Source organism: Amphibalanus amphitrite, unplaced genomic scaffold, assembly GCF_019059575.1.
Source record: "Amphibalanus amphitrite isolate SeventyFive unplaced genomic scaffold, NRLGWU_Aamphi_draft 000188F_arrow, whole genome shotgun sequence".
Classification (NCBI taxonomy): Eukaryota; Metazoa; Arthropoda; class Thecostraca; order Balanomorpha; family Balanidae; genus Amphibalanus; species Amphibalanus amphitrite.
In genome coordinates this window covers 1-18,696 of record NW_024881683.1, presented here as the reverse complement: position 1 = coordinate 18,696, position 18,696 = coordinate 1, and the positions used below count along the sequence as shown (strand labels likewise).

The 18,696-nt window shown below is 47.6% G+C and overlaps 1 protein-coding gene across 3 annotated transcripts in view; it reads right to left on the bottom strand.

The window, feature by feature from the left end:
• Positions 1-7,920, bottom strand: part of LOC122384405 (potassium channel subfamily K member 6-like) — a 46,812-nt gene extending 38,892 nt beyond the window's left edge. The window contains exons 1-3 of one of the 3 annotated variants that reach the window (XM_043371788.1): positions 7,861-7,920; positions 4,875-5,888; positions 2,415-2,555 (exon numbers count right to left, since the gene is read on the bottom strand). In XM_043371788.1, the coding sequence (XP_043227723.1) occupies positions 2,415-2,555; positions 4,875-5,139 (406 nt within the window). In that variant the 5' untranslated portion in view covers positions 5,140-5,888; positions 7,861-7,920. Of the gene's footprint in view, positions 1-2,414; positions 2,556-4,874; positions 6,245-7,860 lie in introns of those variants that run through there. The other 2 variants (XM_043371790.1, XM_043371791.1) reach the window with 2 other exon arrangements.
• Positions 7,921-18,696: the final 10,776 nt, after the last annotated feature.

Sequence of the window (18,696 nt, the reverse complement as noted above, 5' to 3'; positions counted from 1 at the left end):
CATGAGTCGTTATATTCAATAAAAACCTGACCCTTATAAAACAAAAACAAGCGATTATAAGTTGGTAGCACAAAGGCCTATAACCATCAAATCGCAGTGCTGACTGTATGAGGGAGATATTACATACCAACTCCGGGCGGATCCTTCTCCGAGGTTCCGCCACTCCTGTGTGATACGACCGGCACCGGGGAGCCCATTCCGCCCCCATTCCGCCCACGCGGACAGCCCATTCCGCCCAGCCCACTTACTGGCGGAGTGGCGGTCCCTGGAGACCCCAGTCCGGGAGAGGGATGGTCGGCGCCGGCGGCAGTGACCCGGCTGACCCTAATGTCATATCGCCGCTCCCCCTGGGGACCGGCAGCCCACCCGGGTCACGTAGATCACCGGGAACGGCCCGTCGGACCGGGCCGTCGGACCGGGTCGGGCTCAGCTAACGTGGCACTGGTGATTTGAATGAGCGATATTTCACGACGCCAGGTGGCTGGTTAATGGACGGGCGCCATCAGCCGCCGCGCCGCCCCAACGAGGCCCACCACTCTTGTTCATGGAGCTGGTGTCTGGCGGGGTCGACAGCGGCCTGCTCGGCGGTGAAGGAAACACATTCCGGGAATGACTCACTGACAGCGGCCCCATTAGCTGTGAGACGCAGTGAGGCCCCCCTAAACCTGCAGTGTACATCCAGAGATAGCGAGACTACCGGCAGCGACTTTATGAAGCTATGCATATATAAAGCTCCGAGCTACGCGTTTATGCAAACGGAACCTCTCTGCGTTGGCGTGGTCGGCTAAGACGAAATGCCAATTAAAAAAAAAAAGAATACTGAAACTTTATATATGCAAATTACGATCACAGTAGTATGCAATGGTCATTGATAATGGAAAATGTTCCTCGAGCAATGTAAAATCGTTGCTTCATTTAAACAATAAACATAATAAAAATACAACTTTATAAAACGAAAAATAGAAGTAACTAATCTTAGCGGCCAAAGGCACACTTTCAAAAACAAACGCGGTATCGTTTGATATATGAAAGTCGTTTAGTATCTTATAAGTCGTTATTCAAAATCTACATAAGGCTAATCAACAACCTAAATCGAATGGCCTGAATGGCATGTAACAAAGGTGGAACTGTGACCCATTGTACTATAACCGCTAACCCAATTTACACCTGTTTGGTTTTTTGTTGTAGTTTTTGTTACACCTGTCCCGTGGCCCTGATCCCATTCAGCAAGAGCAGGTGTTCTATAGCACCTGTGACAACACTTCAGCTCCCTCTGTATCGTTCACAACTCAAACACTCGAACAATCGACCGAAGACCGCCACGGGTCCAAACACGTCCACACTCCGCAGCGGCGTCTCGAGTTTCAGCACACAGGCCCGGTGAGCTGTCAGGGCCGCGGCGGCCGTTCGACACTTTCCTAAATGGACTCTCCGACGCGTGCTTTGAGAGAAATTGAAGACAAACGGAGCCAAGTGGAGCTTTTACACTTTTCATTGGCACTTTGGTATCTAAGTAAACCTACAAATGTCTCTGAAAATATTTCCTTGGTTCCCTTCTCTATCTTCCAAAATGTATTGAAAATAATGGTCGATTATAAACCTACTTCAATGGTTCACTGAAAATTTCAGCTGGTTGACTTAGCTCATTTCTCATTAAAGCCACAACCGATTGACCGGTAGAGCCTGAACTTTCCGGCTGACAATGGTCCACCTGAAGCCCATTTGACAGAAGTGAACTCGCCTCGCCCACGCATACTATGACCTTTGACCCGGGACAACCCTGAGCCCGGTGGACATGTGTAATCCGATTTACAGAATTAGCTTGCCGGCAGCTCCACACTCCACATGCACCCTGCACAGCCACACATGGGTCACGCCGTCGGGGGAATGTGAGCTCGTAGTGAAGAATTACCTACGACAACTTCCGTGTAGTATGGCAATCTTAGCTCACGATCGTGCGACGGGCACCCAGTGTCCGTATTTAATGATCGATTGCTGCACAAATACGCTGTGATAACTGAGCTCGCACTCTTCAGAGGACATTAATGAGAAAAGATATGAGCCGGTAAATACATCTGGATCTACGCTACATGTTGGCATGTGGCACTACAGCGCTTTGGGTGATGGTTCAAGACTGTCCTTGTTGGCGATGTTGCAGTGCCCTGAGGATCGAATGACCCATCAGTAGTGATGCCCGCAAAGCCGAAGACCACAGAACCAATCGAAAGTGATGTGGCGGAGCTCCGAAGGCTGAAGGACGTATCTTCGGATGGGATGTTGGGCTGCTGAGTACCAAAGAAACTAGAAACCTCCGGTGGTGACAGTGCCGGCAGCCCCCTGCCCTCCTCCGCGAAGGACCTACTTATGGGTATTTACTATTTACAACAGTGCACCCCCTCTCCTCCCGGACCCACCGATGGTGGTGACCACGGTGGCCGAGAAGAAGAAGCTCTGGCCGAAGCTCCAGTTGGAGCCGGTGGAGATGTTCTTGGAGGCCGATACGCCGCGGTTGTTGGCGAGCACCACCTCCGTGATGAGGTCCTCCAGGGCCGACTCTGCCGGCAGAGGGACGCGTCAGAGCGGGCTGTGAATGAACCTCAACTGTGTGGAGGCTAGTGATGTCAATTACGGAAAATCGGAATATCGATACCAAACCAAATACCAACCAAACCGTAGAGAAATACCAAAAACCAAACCAACTTGGGAACATGAGGAAAATACCAATTTTTTACATATTTCTTAGCCTCTTAAACATTAGCGATGGTTCATGACACCAACAAAATACCGAACACATTAGGATTGAAATACCAAATACCGAGTTGGTATCGGTTTGGTATCGGTATACCAAAAAGTTGGTATCCGATTGACATCTCTAGTGGAGGCCCTCCAGTGAAGACCCAGAGCGGGATGACAGTATATCACATCTGTGGCGACTCCAGCGCCGGCGCGAGGATATGTAACGGAGCGGGCCTTAGATATCGCGTCGGCAGCTTAGGATACTCGGCACAGTTGTCAAGAAGTCATGTATATGCTTGACCATACTGGATGTGAGCAGCACAGTTAATTGTATGAAAGTGTATTATGAGAAGACCTTGTATACTGCCTACTGCTGGTGAACAAATTATTTTGCATTCTTCAAAGGCGTCATATTATTTCCTTCACTCCAAAGCAAACTGGAATATCATCCGATTTATATATTTTTCCAGTCGACCTCAAGTCGAGCAGACTTGTGGGAAAATAGCTGATGAGAAGACCCTAACATTGGAGATAGGTGCTAAGACCTCAAATCCAAAACGACGCTTTACCTTGACTTGATTCATATACAAAAGCAATGGCACTTCTCCTCCGTTAAAAAGAAGAGACCAACGACAGCGTACAGGAATGTGAAAGCGTATTCTTGAATGACTAACCATTTTTTGTACGTAGTAATAAAGCATCGGTATAGGTCGCGAAGCCTTTGAAAGCAGAAATTTAGCTTATAAAATCCCTGTCAGGTACATCTTACAGCTTCCCCTTTTTTTACAAACACTTAACAGGAAACTGCACGCTTGTCTTGCAGCTTGACTCGTTACTGTCAGTGAGTCTAAATAAACATTGAAAGTAGAGAGCTTCACCCTACAAATTGCGGTAACTTACCACTTCTGCAGATTTCTGCAGATTTATTGCCCACTCTATGAGTGTTTTCGCTCCCACTAATGGCAAGGCAAGCGATTTCCCAAATCAGTTTGATGTACTTGCTTGCAGTTACGTCAAAACTTTCCACATTTCGGACCTGAAAGTAGGTTTGTCCACCAATCGAGTGGAACAACGCATTGAAGCACTGATTCTGAGGCCGCCACTGAGGAAGCCAACTAGGAGCATAAACCGGTCGCCTGGCCAAGTTCCGTGGCCTAATCGGCCGTCCGAGATTTGTTCAGAGCTGTTGGTCGGGGTTGGGCGCGGCTACGTCTGCAGTCCTAAGGCCAGTGACTGCAGTCAGTGCGCTAACTTCAACTGAAACTCGGACTCTCCGCAGAGCCAGACGAGGGTGACAGAAGGGATAACTGTCCGTACAGCATTTCGGACAACGGCCCCACGACAAAGTATCACTCGTGCATAAGGAGTAAAGGGTAATTTAGGGCGGCGAGTGTGCGTTATGTGATTGAGTTAGCATTTGTCTTCAAGGGTCTTCAAGTTACGGGTCGAGGGAGGCTAGAAGTTGATGTTTTATGGTAAAGTTCAGCGTCGTGTGCTATGGTATGTTATGTATGTATTGCATAATGCATATCAAATGTGCCTGGACTGGAATATTGAAATTTGTGTAATTCACCTAATTCGTGCTATAGCATAGGTCGGAAATGAGAAAAATGTCATATCCTTTCCGTTGTCAATCTTACATCAAATCGCAACGAAAAAAATTTGCTTGCATCTTAAGCCCATAGCTCATTCATATCAGCATGTAACATCTTTAAAATAAACTTATAGGACCCGAAAGCTGATGGTTTGTGCACGATTCCCCATAATGACCCGCAGCAGTATTTATGGCCTTGCCCACAGCTAAGTACAGGTAATTAATTACCCACATTGTCCCTCGCGCTCCCTTCTTACATCCGACAGCTCTCTCCCTGCCACTCCCTCCCTCTCCCCTGCCGCTTCTCTCTCTCCCTGCCACTCCCTCCCTCTCCCTGCCGGTCCTCCCTCTCCCCCGCCGCTCTTCCCTCTCCCCTGCCGCTCCTCCCTCTCCCTTGTCGCTCCTCCCTCTCCCCTATCATTCCCTCCCTCTCCCTGCCGCTCCTCCCTCTCCCTGCCGCTCCTCCCTCTCCCTGCCGCCTCCCTCTCCCCTGCTACTCCCTCCCTCTCCCCTGCCGCTCCTTCCCTCTCCCCGTCGGACGCACCTGGCACACACTGATTATCCTCCAGGAACTGGCTGATGCGCTCGTTCAGTTGGCTCCGCAGTCTGTCCTCTGCGGGTTGCTCCAGAAACGAGAACACGGCGGCGCCGGCTGCCAGCCACGCCACGTATAGACACGTGCCCAACAGCAGCAGGCACGTGCTGCGCCGCAGGCACAAACAGCGGCGCACGTGCGCACGTGGCGCGCCCGAACGCGAGTCGTCCAGCGGCACGTAGTGACCCGTCGCCATCGAGAGCTGGTCGTGCATGGTACGGGAAGAGTCCGTCTGGGAGGTATGAAGTTTTAACTGCCGATGCCCTGAATCCTCTCCTAGTGAAGCAGCTCAACTTGAGGACACCACACCTGGTTAGGCGGAGTGAGACGGCATCCAACAGAGCCGTGCCGATCGGATCAGACTCGAGTGGCCCCTCGATTAGCACTCGGGTGTGACAGTCCTCCAATGGTTCTTGTGCATGCACGGAGTCACAGCAGCAATACACGGCCGGCCTGGGTCTCACCCGCCCGCCAACTAGAGCCTCTCAGGTGCTATCGTGTGGTCACTTGCAGATAACAGCGGGCTCTCAGAGCACACACACGACCAGCCGTTTTCGATGACGTCACTGAGGTCTCTGAGAATGACGTCACTGTTCGGTGCTCACTGCAAAGCTTCAGGCACTAAGCCTGGCCAATAACGCCGTCTTCACACGTCGTCACAGCAGTGAAGTTGCGCTTTCCTCAGAGCGCTATGGTAGAGGCGTTCCAGCCCTTCATTCACAGAAGCGCTCGGGCTCTTCACTGTTGAGGTGCCGGTGCCTACGGCTGAAGACCCTCACGTGCTACTGACGTGCGACACCGGCAGTGCTCCGCCCACAGACACTCGACACCCGACACCCGACCCGGGCAGTCCGTCTGTCCGTCTGTCTGTGTGTGTGCCGCTGTGTGTGTGTGCGGTCCCGCCGCGTCGACACCGTTTTTCCTCCGCGTGAGCCTGGACCGGACCGGTCACGTGACCTGCACCTGAGCCGGGTGATGGGTAACGGGTTACACTGGAGGCTTGGCATGGAGTTTCCGAGGCCTTATAACTTTCGAAGATAATTGGAATGAGGCCGAATGTAATATGGAAGGAAATGGATGCTCAGTAAAGAGACTTTCGTGTAAAATTTAAGTCACATCTCAAGCACTTTTTGTCGTTCCATCAACTATACTCTGTAGCCAATAAAACACGATTTCGTTCCCACCCGTTCCCGTTGCTCCACTAAGAACACAAGCAAACACAGAGTACAAAACACTGATAAGCTCACTATCGCGCCTAAAGAAACAGCCAAACACGGACACATGTCACAGTAAACCACACGGAGTGAGCGAAGCACTGCAAGAGTTCACGCAATATGCAAGGAAATATTAAGAAAATAGGCAATAAACTTTTCAGTTGCCTGGTGGAATATCAATTAAAACACCTTTCCTAAGAAGGTAAGTAAAAATGTTGAGGAATCCATTTCCATCAGCTGCATAAGCTTTGCATTTTGTATCGATGAAACCAGGGCACTAAAGATGTAACGTTACGGGAGACAAATTAAACACGTCAAAAAGGCAACTATAGCTACGTTTCCATGACACAATCTAAGCCGATTTTGAAAAAGGATTTGCTCCATCATAGCATTTAGGCGTAATTTGAAAATGTAAATATAGGATTAGGTGCTATAGTTCGTTTTTCTTAAGTTTGCCCCTCACTGTAAACGTCTTTTTGAACACAGCACGAGAATTGCTAGCTGAATTACTGAGAAAACTGGTTGGCGCACATTGTATTGGAGATATGAATAATATTTTCAAAATAAGTTTTGAACACCGACGATGTAACGTTAATGTTAAACGCCGTGCAATTTATTAATTAGTTCAGACATAATTCCTGAGAAGTCGTCTATCACTGTGGAGCTGTAGGTATTGGTAATTACGAGCTATGAGTCTGTGAAATAGTAAACAAATTTGATCAAATTGATCGTCTGTGAAATCTAGTGAAATCAATGTGCGCCAGCCAGTTGTCTCAGTAATTCAGCTAGCAATTCTCGTGCTGTGTTCAAAAAGACGTTTACAGTGAGGGGCAAGGGGGCAAACTTAAGAAAAACGAACTATAGCTAAAACCATATCTACGCGCATTTTTTGCATAAGGTAAATAGTTTCCGAGAAAAACGCACGTGAAATTTCGCTAAATCGATTTAGACGTGTCATGGAAACGTAGTGTATGTGGAGTTTGTCCGTGGCCGTATCCTGTTGTCACGTGGATTGTGGAATCTACACACTACGTAACCAATGCACGTCCAAGCCTAAATGATTTATTTTTGCCAGAAATGTTAAACTCCGGTTAAAATGAAATTCAAATATAAAGGGACTGACATCAAAACAGGGTCGGGAAATGCACGAATACTTTTAAAACACCTGATAAAATAATAGGTTCTTTTCATGTGATTATTCAAATGAATAAATTCCAACCTTATTGCTACATAACAATGACCTCACTTGAGGTCACGACTGACAGATTGCCGAATCAATCGTAAGAAACAGGTCATAGCTCACACTCCACAGGTTAATGGGTCATGGGTCACAAACACAGGTCATTGTGTCATGGGTCACAAACACAGGTCATCAGGTCAAGGGACACAGATACAGGTCATGGGTCACGGGTCACAAGCACACAGCTCACCGAGTCACAGGCTACCACGCCACATGCCACTACATCTCAGATTACTGAAACCACAAAGACACCGACACGACACAGCTCGGACCGCAAAACACCACCCTCACTTGCTACTGATCACCAGATCGCCCAAATTCCCTCAAAATTCAGGTCAACGGCCACTTCACGATATCACAGGCCACTAACCGCAGATCACCTCTGTCACCAATGCTCGCCACAATTCTCACCACAACTTAAATTACACAGCTCAAGAAATGTCAGGTCACTAAACCTCAAACCCCCGGTAACAGTAACCACCCCGCAGGTCACGACCGCACGCCGCACGGCGCACGGCTCTCCACCCCTCGGCTCACTGTCGCACGTGTCACCTCACACTAAACACACACAGATTCTCCTACTATGCATTTCAGACCCCATGAGACCCTGCTTTTCGGCAAAAATTTCTTCAATTTTTGTCCAATTAGCTTGAAATTTTGACATTAGATATTTCAGCTCAAGCGCCAATTTTCATCAATATGGTCTCTTAACAAAATATCAATATTTAGAGCACTTATCATAGGCTCGTAATGCTAATAAGATTTTGCACCCGGATAGAGGCTCGTTCGCTACCGCAGCGGATTGGATGGGAGCGCTGGCCAATCACGTTGCGCCGGGCCCAACTAAACTCCGCCCACTGGCCGTGACCGCGCTGGGTCTATGCCGGCTCAGTCGGCGGCAGCACCGCGGGGAGGTCGCACGGGGTCCGCGCGCTGGAAACATGCATGGAATCGACAGGAAGTGCCTGAGCGAAAGTTTGCTCTTCATTTGTGGGAGTTGGTAACCGCTTCTCTCTTTTTGGTATATTAGGTAACACCGATCCAGCTCAGAATATGAAGAATAATCATAATGAGGATATCAACCTCCCCAGAACCAACCTTAAATAGAGAGCTGAGTCATGCACTATCTGAATATCTGAATGAATGCACATTCTGGCGCTTATCTCATGGTCAGGTCGTGCCATTGTTCTGTCACCCATGGCATGCGATGCCCCTGCACTACTCGAAAATATCGATATTGTTGCTTCAATCGCTGCGTTGCGTTGTCGTTGCGTCAATCGCTGTTTCTGAAGACGCTGTTATACCTATGCAGAAAGCAACGGAGTAAGGATGATGAGTTGCGAGCACTTCCGATTGCCTAAGACGTCGCTCTAAGAGCTGTGTTCGTAATTCGGGAAGCGTTGAGAAGGGAGCAGAAAGTGATGTGCGATTTATTGCGCATGGTAGAAATGTGACATCAGAATAAGGGAAACAAGCGCATTGGCTATAGATGGCTATAGTAAAGAAATCGCGTCTTTTTGTCAAACTAAAGTAACTTTTCAAGCTCTCCAATAATGAGGCAGTAGGCTACTTACTTACAGGTATTTTAATTATTTGTAGTTCAACACGAAATCCTGGGATCAAGTCAGTCCGGTGACCTCAAACTAGCCAATTATAAAATGGGTTAGTTCTGAAGGTGTTCATGTTGCACCGCAATCGCATGAATCCATCTCAAGGATACGCATAAGCATAATATATTTCATATTGCAACCACATTTCTTAAATGCTACGGTGTAGGTAAATGTTTATCATGTCTTGCAAATTTGACGTAAGCTGACCGACGTCTTGCATCAGTTCACAGTCAATTGACATCAACGTTTTTTTAATGACGTTAAATCAAGCAAAAATGCAGTCACTAGCCCTGAACTTACTGAACTTGTAACTTACGCAATACCCATATCTTTATTGATTGACATGGTGTAGGCTAATTTGCGATAAATGCCATAACGAAGGCTAGTGTGCTAATTACGAGCGTTAGTTTCTGCTGTATCGTTATTACTGCAACGGCGACCGCAAGGAAGCCACGTCCAATGCGAGCCGCCCCGGTCCGGCATACGGCGTTGGGTCCGGCAGCTACTGCCCCGTCGGCTCCACGCATCCGACTGACCGGCCAAGGTCACCGCCCGTCCGCCGTGAGGGCGGAGCTTAATGGTCACGTGCCTGTGACGTCACACCTACGTACGGATAGCCTCTACTCCACTGACGGATTTACGGAGCTGATTTTAACATTACGAGGCAACGACAAGTACCCTAACAATTGATATTTTGTTAAAAGACCATATTAGCGAAAATTGGCGCTTGAGCTGAAATGTGCTTTGCGAAAATTTCAAGCCAATTGGATAAAGATTAAATAAATTATCGCCAAAAAACAGGGTCTCATGGGGTCTGAAATGCATAGTAGTCATCCACCCAACCACAGCTGATAGATGTACCGATCTGCTGATCGCCCCGGCACCTGTGATAGCCGTTCCGTGCGCGCACCTGTGACCGAGCCCGGTAGGCGCTCCGCCAGACGGCCGACCGAGCCGCGGCCGCAGTCAGCTGACTGCTGTGCCCCCGGGCGAGGACGCCACTGCCCCGCCGGACCGGTCCAGTGGCCGGCCAGGAAGCGGTAGCATTCGGGGCGCGGCCCGCCCGCCACTTCGTAGATCGGGCATTCGCAGAATGTTGGATGTTGTAAACAAAAATGCAGCCACTGTGATCATTACAACCGTCAGCTAGGTAATAAGTAAATCAGGAATTAGATTACAAAGAGCGTTACAAAGAGCAATGAAATGAGCATTGAGCAGAAATATAATAAGGGCGTAGGAAATTTGTTGGATTGAATTAGACCGTCGAGATGGGAGTGTGTCTGTATATGGCGGCTTAGATGGCGAAAAAGGCTATTCTAATTAGTCCTCGGTTTGAAAACCTTGATATTTTTAGAAGCGATGCTTTTAAACTAGCTTTTCGTTTCACTTAAATCATAATCGAGGTATGATCCACTTGCCATTAGATTTGAGTAACGCTTGCGACCAGGGCGCTTGGAATAGATATGTTCCATGAAGTCAAACAAATTAGCTTTGACGTCAAGTTCATTTTCCTAGGACAGGTTAGCATGTTAGCCTCAATTGTGGCTCACTCGGAATCGTTTGTTACATAACTGCACAAATGCCGAAAGCCTTGGGGGAATGCAGGGAGTCTGTTCAATCCTGACGGTGCTGCAGGTATAGCTGCGGGGTAGGTGGTTCATAGCCAGTAGAACCGGAACGACTTCTGACTACTTACCAAGTCACCTGACTTGCTTAACTAGTACTGAGCTAACTCAACGTGCAAGACGCTTCCCGGTCATTTTCTTACTGTATTGTGCGCATTACATCCATTTCCCAAAACAGCATTCAGTGAGAATTCAGTAAACACTAGCATTAATTATGAGGGACAGAACAAAGGTCAACCTGCACTCACAGGAAACGAGTAACAGAAGAGCTCACGTCATGGAATGACCCGATGAGAAGCCTCAGCAGTAGCTCAGACCGAGCCATGATGAGCGCTGGCAGCTTCGACCGGCTCCTAATTACCCCGCACGGCTCCGCCGGAGCGGACACGGGGAAATCCGGCTCCCGGGAGCAGCGGGAGCGCGCATCATTACCCGCGCCACTATCGAAAACGCATCAGAACAATACATCACTGGCAACTAAATGTGACGATAAGCGGTGCCCGAGATTAATAGCGTCCAGTGTTCATGGGCAGTCTTAAATTTAAGACCATGTGTGAGGTTACCAATAAGGCACGACTAACGCCCGTCAAATGGAAATAAATGGTCAACGGCTAGCAGGGCTTCGTTTCGTCTAGACGTGTGTCGCACAAAGACCGGTCGAAGTCGATTGTTGCTATGCAACGCCCAGATCCGCAAAATGAATATAGTAAGGCAGACAATGGAGGAGAGCGCGCAAGTCCGTCCCCTATGTAGTTCACACGGTAGTTAATATAAAAGCACGCATTGTGCAACCATAGTGCAAACGTAGGGGTTGAAAAAAACGGACGTGTTGAGGATGCTTACTCCCATGAGCACTGACTGCCATTTGGACCAGTATGTAAGATGGACACACGGTACAGTTCTGCGTCACATTTTCCCTTGCGTCCTCGCCGTTCATCATGACACGTTTTAATTAAAACGGACAGCATGTAACAGCGAGGACCTGCCATGCCATTTCGCCATGAAGTACAGGCTGCAGCACTAACTGGATTCGACCTTAACTGTCCGCACATAGTTAAATGAAATTATGAAATGAAACTGGTCTAACTTCGTGCATCGATGATGTTGGCTGGGTAGCATTTATGCATAAAAATAGCATTTCACTGCTTCTAGAAAGATAAGATGGCACGTCAATATGCTTATGGATTGCATGACAGTTCACGTTTGCATAACCATAACATCTATTTTTCATATTTATAATTCATAAGTTATGCAAGTCGTGCCAACCTTGAAATATGGCGACGGTCTTATCGATGCACCGAGCAGAAGGAGCCTGAAAATAATTGGGCGCATTTCACAATGCCATTTGACCATATGTAACTAGTTATATGTGATAAAAAGATATGGGTATTTTTGCATTCTGGATATCCAGCGCAATTAACGTTTTAGATATTGCAATCCTTAGCTGCAAACATCGCCTTCTAAATTTTAAAACAACCATGAAATTATTTGGATAACATAATTGAAAATTGCTGTGAAATAACATGTTTCTGACATAGTCAGCAGCTCTCCATTGACCAGTGCCATACTGACAGGGCCCGGGCCATGCCTCGTGATCCAGACGGTCGCCGTTAAACTGGTTACCGCGCCGGGCAGACATCCACCGCAACTCAACGACACCCACCCCGACAAAACCTCGTTCTGGTGTGTCGTCTCGCCGCTCTCACTTTCGTACGTGACCCGAGGCGCTCAGTACCAGACCTTGTCCGGCAGTCGGGCTCGCTCGGGGGACAATAAACCGCTGCGGACAGAGCCGGCCGGCTCCGGCTTCCGGTGCCGACCCGCAGCTGAAATGGCCCGGCCGGCCGCCGCCGCAGTCCGTCAGATGGACCAGAGGTCACGGGGTCAGGCGGCCAGGCGGGCGACCTCGTGACCTCCGGCGGCAGCTGGTCTTGAGCGGGGTCTTCAGTGCTTTAGATCAGCAGGGGAGCATAAACTATCATATCATAAACTTCAGTAAAGGCCGGTGAAAATGAAGGAGCAGTTGAAGGAAGCTGAATAAATGCATTAATGAGCAGTCATCCCTGATATAATTTTCTTTGTCCGTAGTCTTATTAACCCTCGCACGACCAGGCCATTTCTCATAACACGAACGACCAGGGGGGGGGGGGTTTTACGACCCCCCCTGGCGTTTCGAAACGGAAGGTCGTAGAGCTTAGCGGAAAAAACCAACGGATTGCTCTCAACGAGATCTCGCGATTGGTGGTATATTTTTTGGTCCTAGGTCAACATTTGACCTACTTTTGACCGGTCAAAGGTCAAATTTTCGGAAAAATAGACTTTTTTCAACTTTCGGCGGCGATTGCGGCAAAACGGTGGGAGATATCGACTTGAAACCTTCACTATCGTGTTCCTTGATCAATTCTCTATCGTTTGGTATGTATTTCGTTTCCCTAGCTCTAAAAGTGGCGCGTTGGGAGCGCCGGAAGTCGGCAAGGTCACAGTCGGCGGCAGAAATTCGAAAAATCAAAATTTAAATTTTTGAAATCTGATTGTATTTTTGGATTTGGGAGGTCCATTTGCTCCCTATAGAAGCTAATATTGCTGCATATTCCCATTGAGGTGACAAGAATTAGCAAAATAGTGGTTCGGGCGCTTTTCAAAAATAGTACCGGACGCTGTTCCTCTTGTGACGTCATAGCTCCGTGACCTGACCTGACCCGGTCAAATTTCTTATACCATATGATAGCCAATACTTGCCCCAACATGCATGGGAAGTTTCATCACGATCCATCAACCGATGTCCGTACCACCGGCAGGAAACCTCGGGCGTTGGCACTCAGTTTGTGAAAATCCGGCCGGAGGCTGTACCTCTTATGACGTCATAACTCCGTGACCTGACATGACCCGATCAATTTTTTTTCGGCAAAAGATGCGCAAAGGTTGCCCCAGAGGGTATTGAAAATTTCAGCTCGCTACGACAAGCCGTTTAGCGTGCACTTCGAAAAAACCTCAGGGGGGGTGGTTGATACAACCCCCCCCCCCTAGGCGTTCTAGGGTTAACATTTTGAGTGTGGGATGGAAAGGAAAATGACGAGAATTACATAGTGATTGAAATTGATTAATCCTTTATATACAACATAGTTTGCAATTTTTAGTACTTAATATGCAATTAAATTGGGTAGCAAAAATGAAAATGTCGGTAAGCACTAAGCAGCTAATATAAAAAGAGATTAAAACATTGGGTCCCTAAATCCCTGTAATAGTTTTCTTTTTAATTACAGTGACATTTGTGCTTACGAAAATCCTGAGACCCACAAATGTAATAAAATGCGAGTTAGCCTCCCACTGCGAGCATACCGACCATTTCCCAGTCGTGTTTTCAGGAACTGACTCCGGCTGTGAGTTCGCGTACCCCGTCCGGAAACCAATATCGACACTACAATAATACACAGACCAGAGGCGTGCCGCGATCGGCGGCAATAAAGGCACAGGAGGTGCTGGCGGTGACTGCCTCAGGCGGCTGAGGGCGCGGTGGGCGATGGTGAGCGGTGGGCGATGGTGAGCGGTGCTGGGCGGTGGGCGGACGAGGGTAGCGGGCGGTGGACGATGGGGGTCGGGGTGGGACGTGGCACATACCAGCAGTCCGGCCGAGCAGGGTCAATAAACGCCTGTGTCTGGGACAACAAAGCCTCAGAGCATTTATTGGTGCGCGGCGCCCCGTGAAAGGAAATGCAGAACACACATCGGAGAACACCGGGATATGGTCAGACGGCGTAACCGACTAGAACATGAACTGGAATATGGCGGAAATGGAAAGGGCTGCAGTACGGATTAACAGACGCCATCCATGAACTCATCTGCTCTTCCTGGTGCATAATAGAGAATGAGCATTACACGATGTGTTGCCATGCACGTTCAGGAAGTTCTAGCAAACATCGGATAGATACAAAATGAGGAGACACATTCGAGAAATAAAATGTATGTAATTAACCACGGGCGCCATTTCCGTTCATTTACCTACAGCGATAACCATCTGAGCCCAGCCTGGACCATATCTGATCGTCTCTATCGCGGGCCGCCCGGCGGTGCCTGGTGTGAATCGATAGCTGTCGACGCCGGCTCAGAGGGCGAGTCGCACCGCTCGCGGGCACAGCCGCGACTGTTTGCCACAAGTTGGGTGACGGTGTTACCGTGAACGGTAGGAAGTTCCGCCGCTTGAGGGAAACGCCAGGCAACTGGCTTCCGATGTAAACAACCCAGAAATAAAAATGCGCTTATCCTGTGGGTAGTCGAGGCATTCAGTCCCTGAACCCTTACTTTCTTACAAATATCTTATAGTATTTTCATGAAAAGTTTCACGAATTTTTCCACGCCTTTTCGTAATAACTCTACTTCAGAAAGAACTATCGGTACGAGAATGCTTGATGCTTAAATGAATGCTTGAGAATGCTTGAGGAGAACAGAGAAAAATGAGAGAGAGCCAAAGGGAGAGAAATGGAGTAAGGGAAATTAGAGAGAGAGAAAAAAAAGAAAGAGAGAGCCAAGAGAGAGAGAGAGAGAGAGAGAGAGAGACAGAGAGGTACAGAGAGACAGAGAGAGACAGGGACAGAGAGAGAGAGAGAGAGAGAGAGAGAGGGAGAGAGAGGGAGAGGAGAGAGAGAGAGACAGAGAGAGAGAGAGAGAGAGAGAGAGAGAGAGAGAGAGAAGAGAGACAGAGAGAGAGAGAAGAGAGAGAGAAGAGAGGAGAGAGAGAGAGAGAGAGAGAGAGAGAGAGAGAGAGAGAGAGAGAGAGAGAGAAGAGAGAGAGAGAGAGAGAGAGAGAGACAGAGAGAGGGAGAGAGAGAGAGGAGGGGAGAGAGGGACAGAACAGGGCAGTGTAGTGCCGGTATTCAGGGCAGTGTAGTGTCGGTATTCAGGCAGTGTAGTGCCGGTATTCAGGGCAGTGTAGTGCCGGTATTCAGCCGGCAGTGTAGTGCCGGTATTCAGCCGGCAGTGTAGTGCCGGTATTCAGGGCAGTGTAGTGCCTGTATTCCCTCCTCTCACATTTATCTGGCCGGTGTTGATACCGAGTAATCTCTGTCCGCCATGTTGGGACAGGCAGGGATTTCGGGGGGTTATGCAGTGAGCCGCTCCCCGCCGGGAGTATTCTGATGTCTGCCAGCTGGATCAGGTGGCACAAAGAGTGCGGATCCGGCGCGGAGCTGTCCGACGGTCCTGTATCCGTCTGACGGCCTGCCTGAACCACCAGCGAGAGCTGCGTCTATCATTAGGATGTGATGCGATGAAGTGGAGTTTTAACTCCGCTAACGGGGAACTCCGATCGGACGTGCCCAAGCTGCGGGCTGACGCTTCTGGCTTTGACAGCGTTGGATTCACTTTGGTAAGCTATGTTTTTTTTTTTCATCTACGAGTATAATTCTCCTTAGGTAAGCGATTATGCTAAACACGACTTCAAAGGCAGCATGCGAAGTGGCGGTGTGCAGATTTGCGAATTTGATTCATCTATGGTACATGAATGCGATCGCTAGCAATCGTGAAAGGATGTTGGATATGTGATCTATATTACTATTTGTGGTGACGTAGTTTCTGTCTGTTACCGAGGTCGCGACATGGTGCTACGTAGCGCGGGTTACAAGTCAGACCGTTGCACCCAGCGCGCTGAAATTCGTGCTACTTATAGATCAAGGATGGACAACGTGCCTTTGGGGGGTCTCAGCTCGATCGGGTCGATAGCGAGCGCGTGGCGCGGGCCCAAAAGTGCAAATTCGCGTCATAGACTTTACATGTATAAATCGGCTTGCAAAAACGGGAGAAAATGGGCAAATTTGCCCGACACGGGTCCGGTCCCCGTGCAATATCTCGGTAACCGTGCGCCCGATCGGCACGGGGAAAACAGCATCGTGTGGAGAATCGAACGGACAATCGAATGATGTGCGGTGCAGGGGTGACACGCACCACGTGCAACCGTGAGGGCAATTTCATTTTAAAATGTGCCGTTTTAAACGGATTTTGGATTTTATTTTATTTTCACGTGACCGTCAGACTGAGAGAGTTGTAACAACGCCTACTGACAAGAGAAATGTACCGTCTCTCATAGAAAAATTGTGAAAAGCTAATTGATCGAAAACAAGGTGGAACAGATCGCTGAATTAAATGGTATTTGTCCAAAATGTGCCACTAAATAATTACACGGATTTTGCTGCTTAAAGGGACCCTCCCACCTTCAAAAAGTTAATGAATTGGCATAAAAGTGATGTAGCGTGAATCACAAAGAGCGAAAATGAGCATCTACCAAATTTTACCGGAAAATATTCACCCGTTTTCGAGATATAAGACTTTTATTTTTGTTTACTTTTTGGGAAATCCGCTGTTTCTTATGACGTCACATAAAGGTTTTCTTTACGTCGGCATTTGGAAGCAATAGTTTGGTATCAAAGTGCGACAAATATTGCGCGAATGATGCGTTTATCTTATCAAATCAAGGTCAATATATGATGGCCAATAAAGGATTCCAGGACAATTCTTATGGCATTTCTTCGTATCGCGCAATTCTTCGTCTGCAAATCTTCGTCAGGGCATTTATTCGTACCTATCGCATTACTTTGTCTCGCACCAGGGTATATGAAAATCGGCTCGCATTTCTTCTTCAACGCAAATATATGCAAGAGTAAGCATTGAGGGACAAAAAATGCACCGACGAAGATTTGTAGACGAAGAAATGCGGACGAAAAATTGTGCTACGAAGAAATGTCATGCGAGGATTCGTTCGGGCACCATGACATTTATGTGATTTCAAAGTCAAGGTTCACAGCTGATCTGCTAAATCAAGCCAAGAATCCAAACTATCAAAAAACTATAAATATTTGTTTGTCTGTCACAGAGGTCTCAAGCAATATAAGGTTGACATATGTTGAATCAAAAATCTACTGCCACAACTCACATCTCCTGCCTTAGTTGTTTTAACCGTTTTAACTTGCTTTCAAGAGAAACAGAAGCCAGTATCTGATATCACTTCAGATGATTGTTACAATATCTGAGTTCAAATGGAAATAAAAGCAAGAGCAAGATGAAACAGGGATTATTGCTGTAAAGTAGTTTGGCCATGATACAACAAGCACATAAATCATTAGTCAAATCAAATACTGGTTGGTTTGTCAAGATGTTTGTTGTCTGTCGTCTGTCGAGCTGCTATGAACACTGAACGCTCTCACTCTTACTTTAAAGAGAGTAGTTTAAGTTGAATGGTAGTGAGCTGTAATTAGACAAAGCAGCTATTCAGTGCTCACATCAAGCCAGGCTAGGAAATGGCATGAACTGTGGTGGGGAAGCAGGTTCGGCAGCCCTATGTTGTAAACTTCTGTTATGTCTTGTGTTTGATCAACTGATGTTTTCTGCTCTGTTTTGTGCAGTGATAGTAGTAGGTAACTGCATGCTTGTCAAATTATGTGAATAAACGAATTCATAACATTGCATTTTTCTCTCCATGCAAGGAACAAGTAAGATGTTGTAGAAAATGTAATAGAGGGCTGCATTGCTGATTTTGCACTTTATCAGAGCTTTATTTAGAATTGCTTTCCTGAAAGCTACACACAGGCCACAGTGCTGAAATTCACAATGTCATAGCTTTTGGCAGAAAAAAGAAAAGACTTACCTAGGTAAAATTGGCTGAAAGTATGGCAGAGCAGGTCTTGATGCGTATGCCCATCCGTGTGCTTGCCGAAGCCGAACTGACTGCAACACATTTAACTCTGACCCACCATGGTGGCTGGCATATCCTGAACTTTCACCACTCTAAACAAGACAACTTTCACCCCTCAGCATTGTATTAAAACACTGTACAAAACACTCAAAATTTGTTTCAGTGCCATCCACGGACAACATCAGTCGCCATTCACCAGGCCAGTAAAACAGAATAGATAATAGCTTCAAACCCATGTAGTCAGAGTTACTAGGTCTGCACCTCAAAACAAAATCCAGGTGACATTCACCACGCCAGTAAAAAACAGGTACTTAGGTAACGTAACAGCTTCAAATCTGGTAACATGTTGGTCGGACTTTACACTACCATATTTACATGGAATAATATGATACCAAGCAATA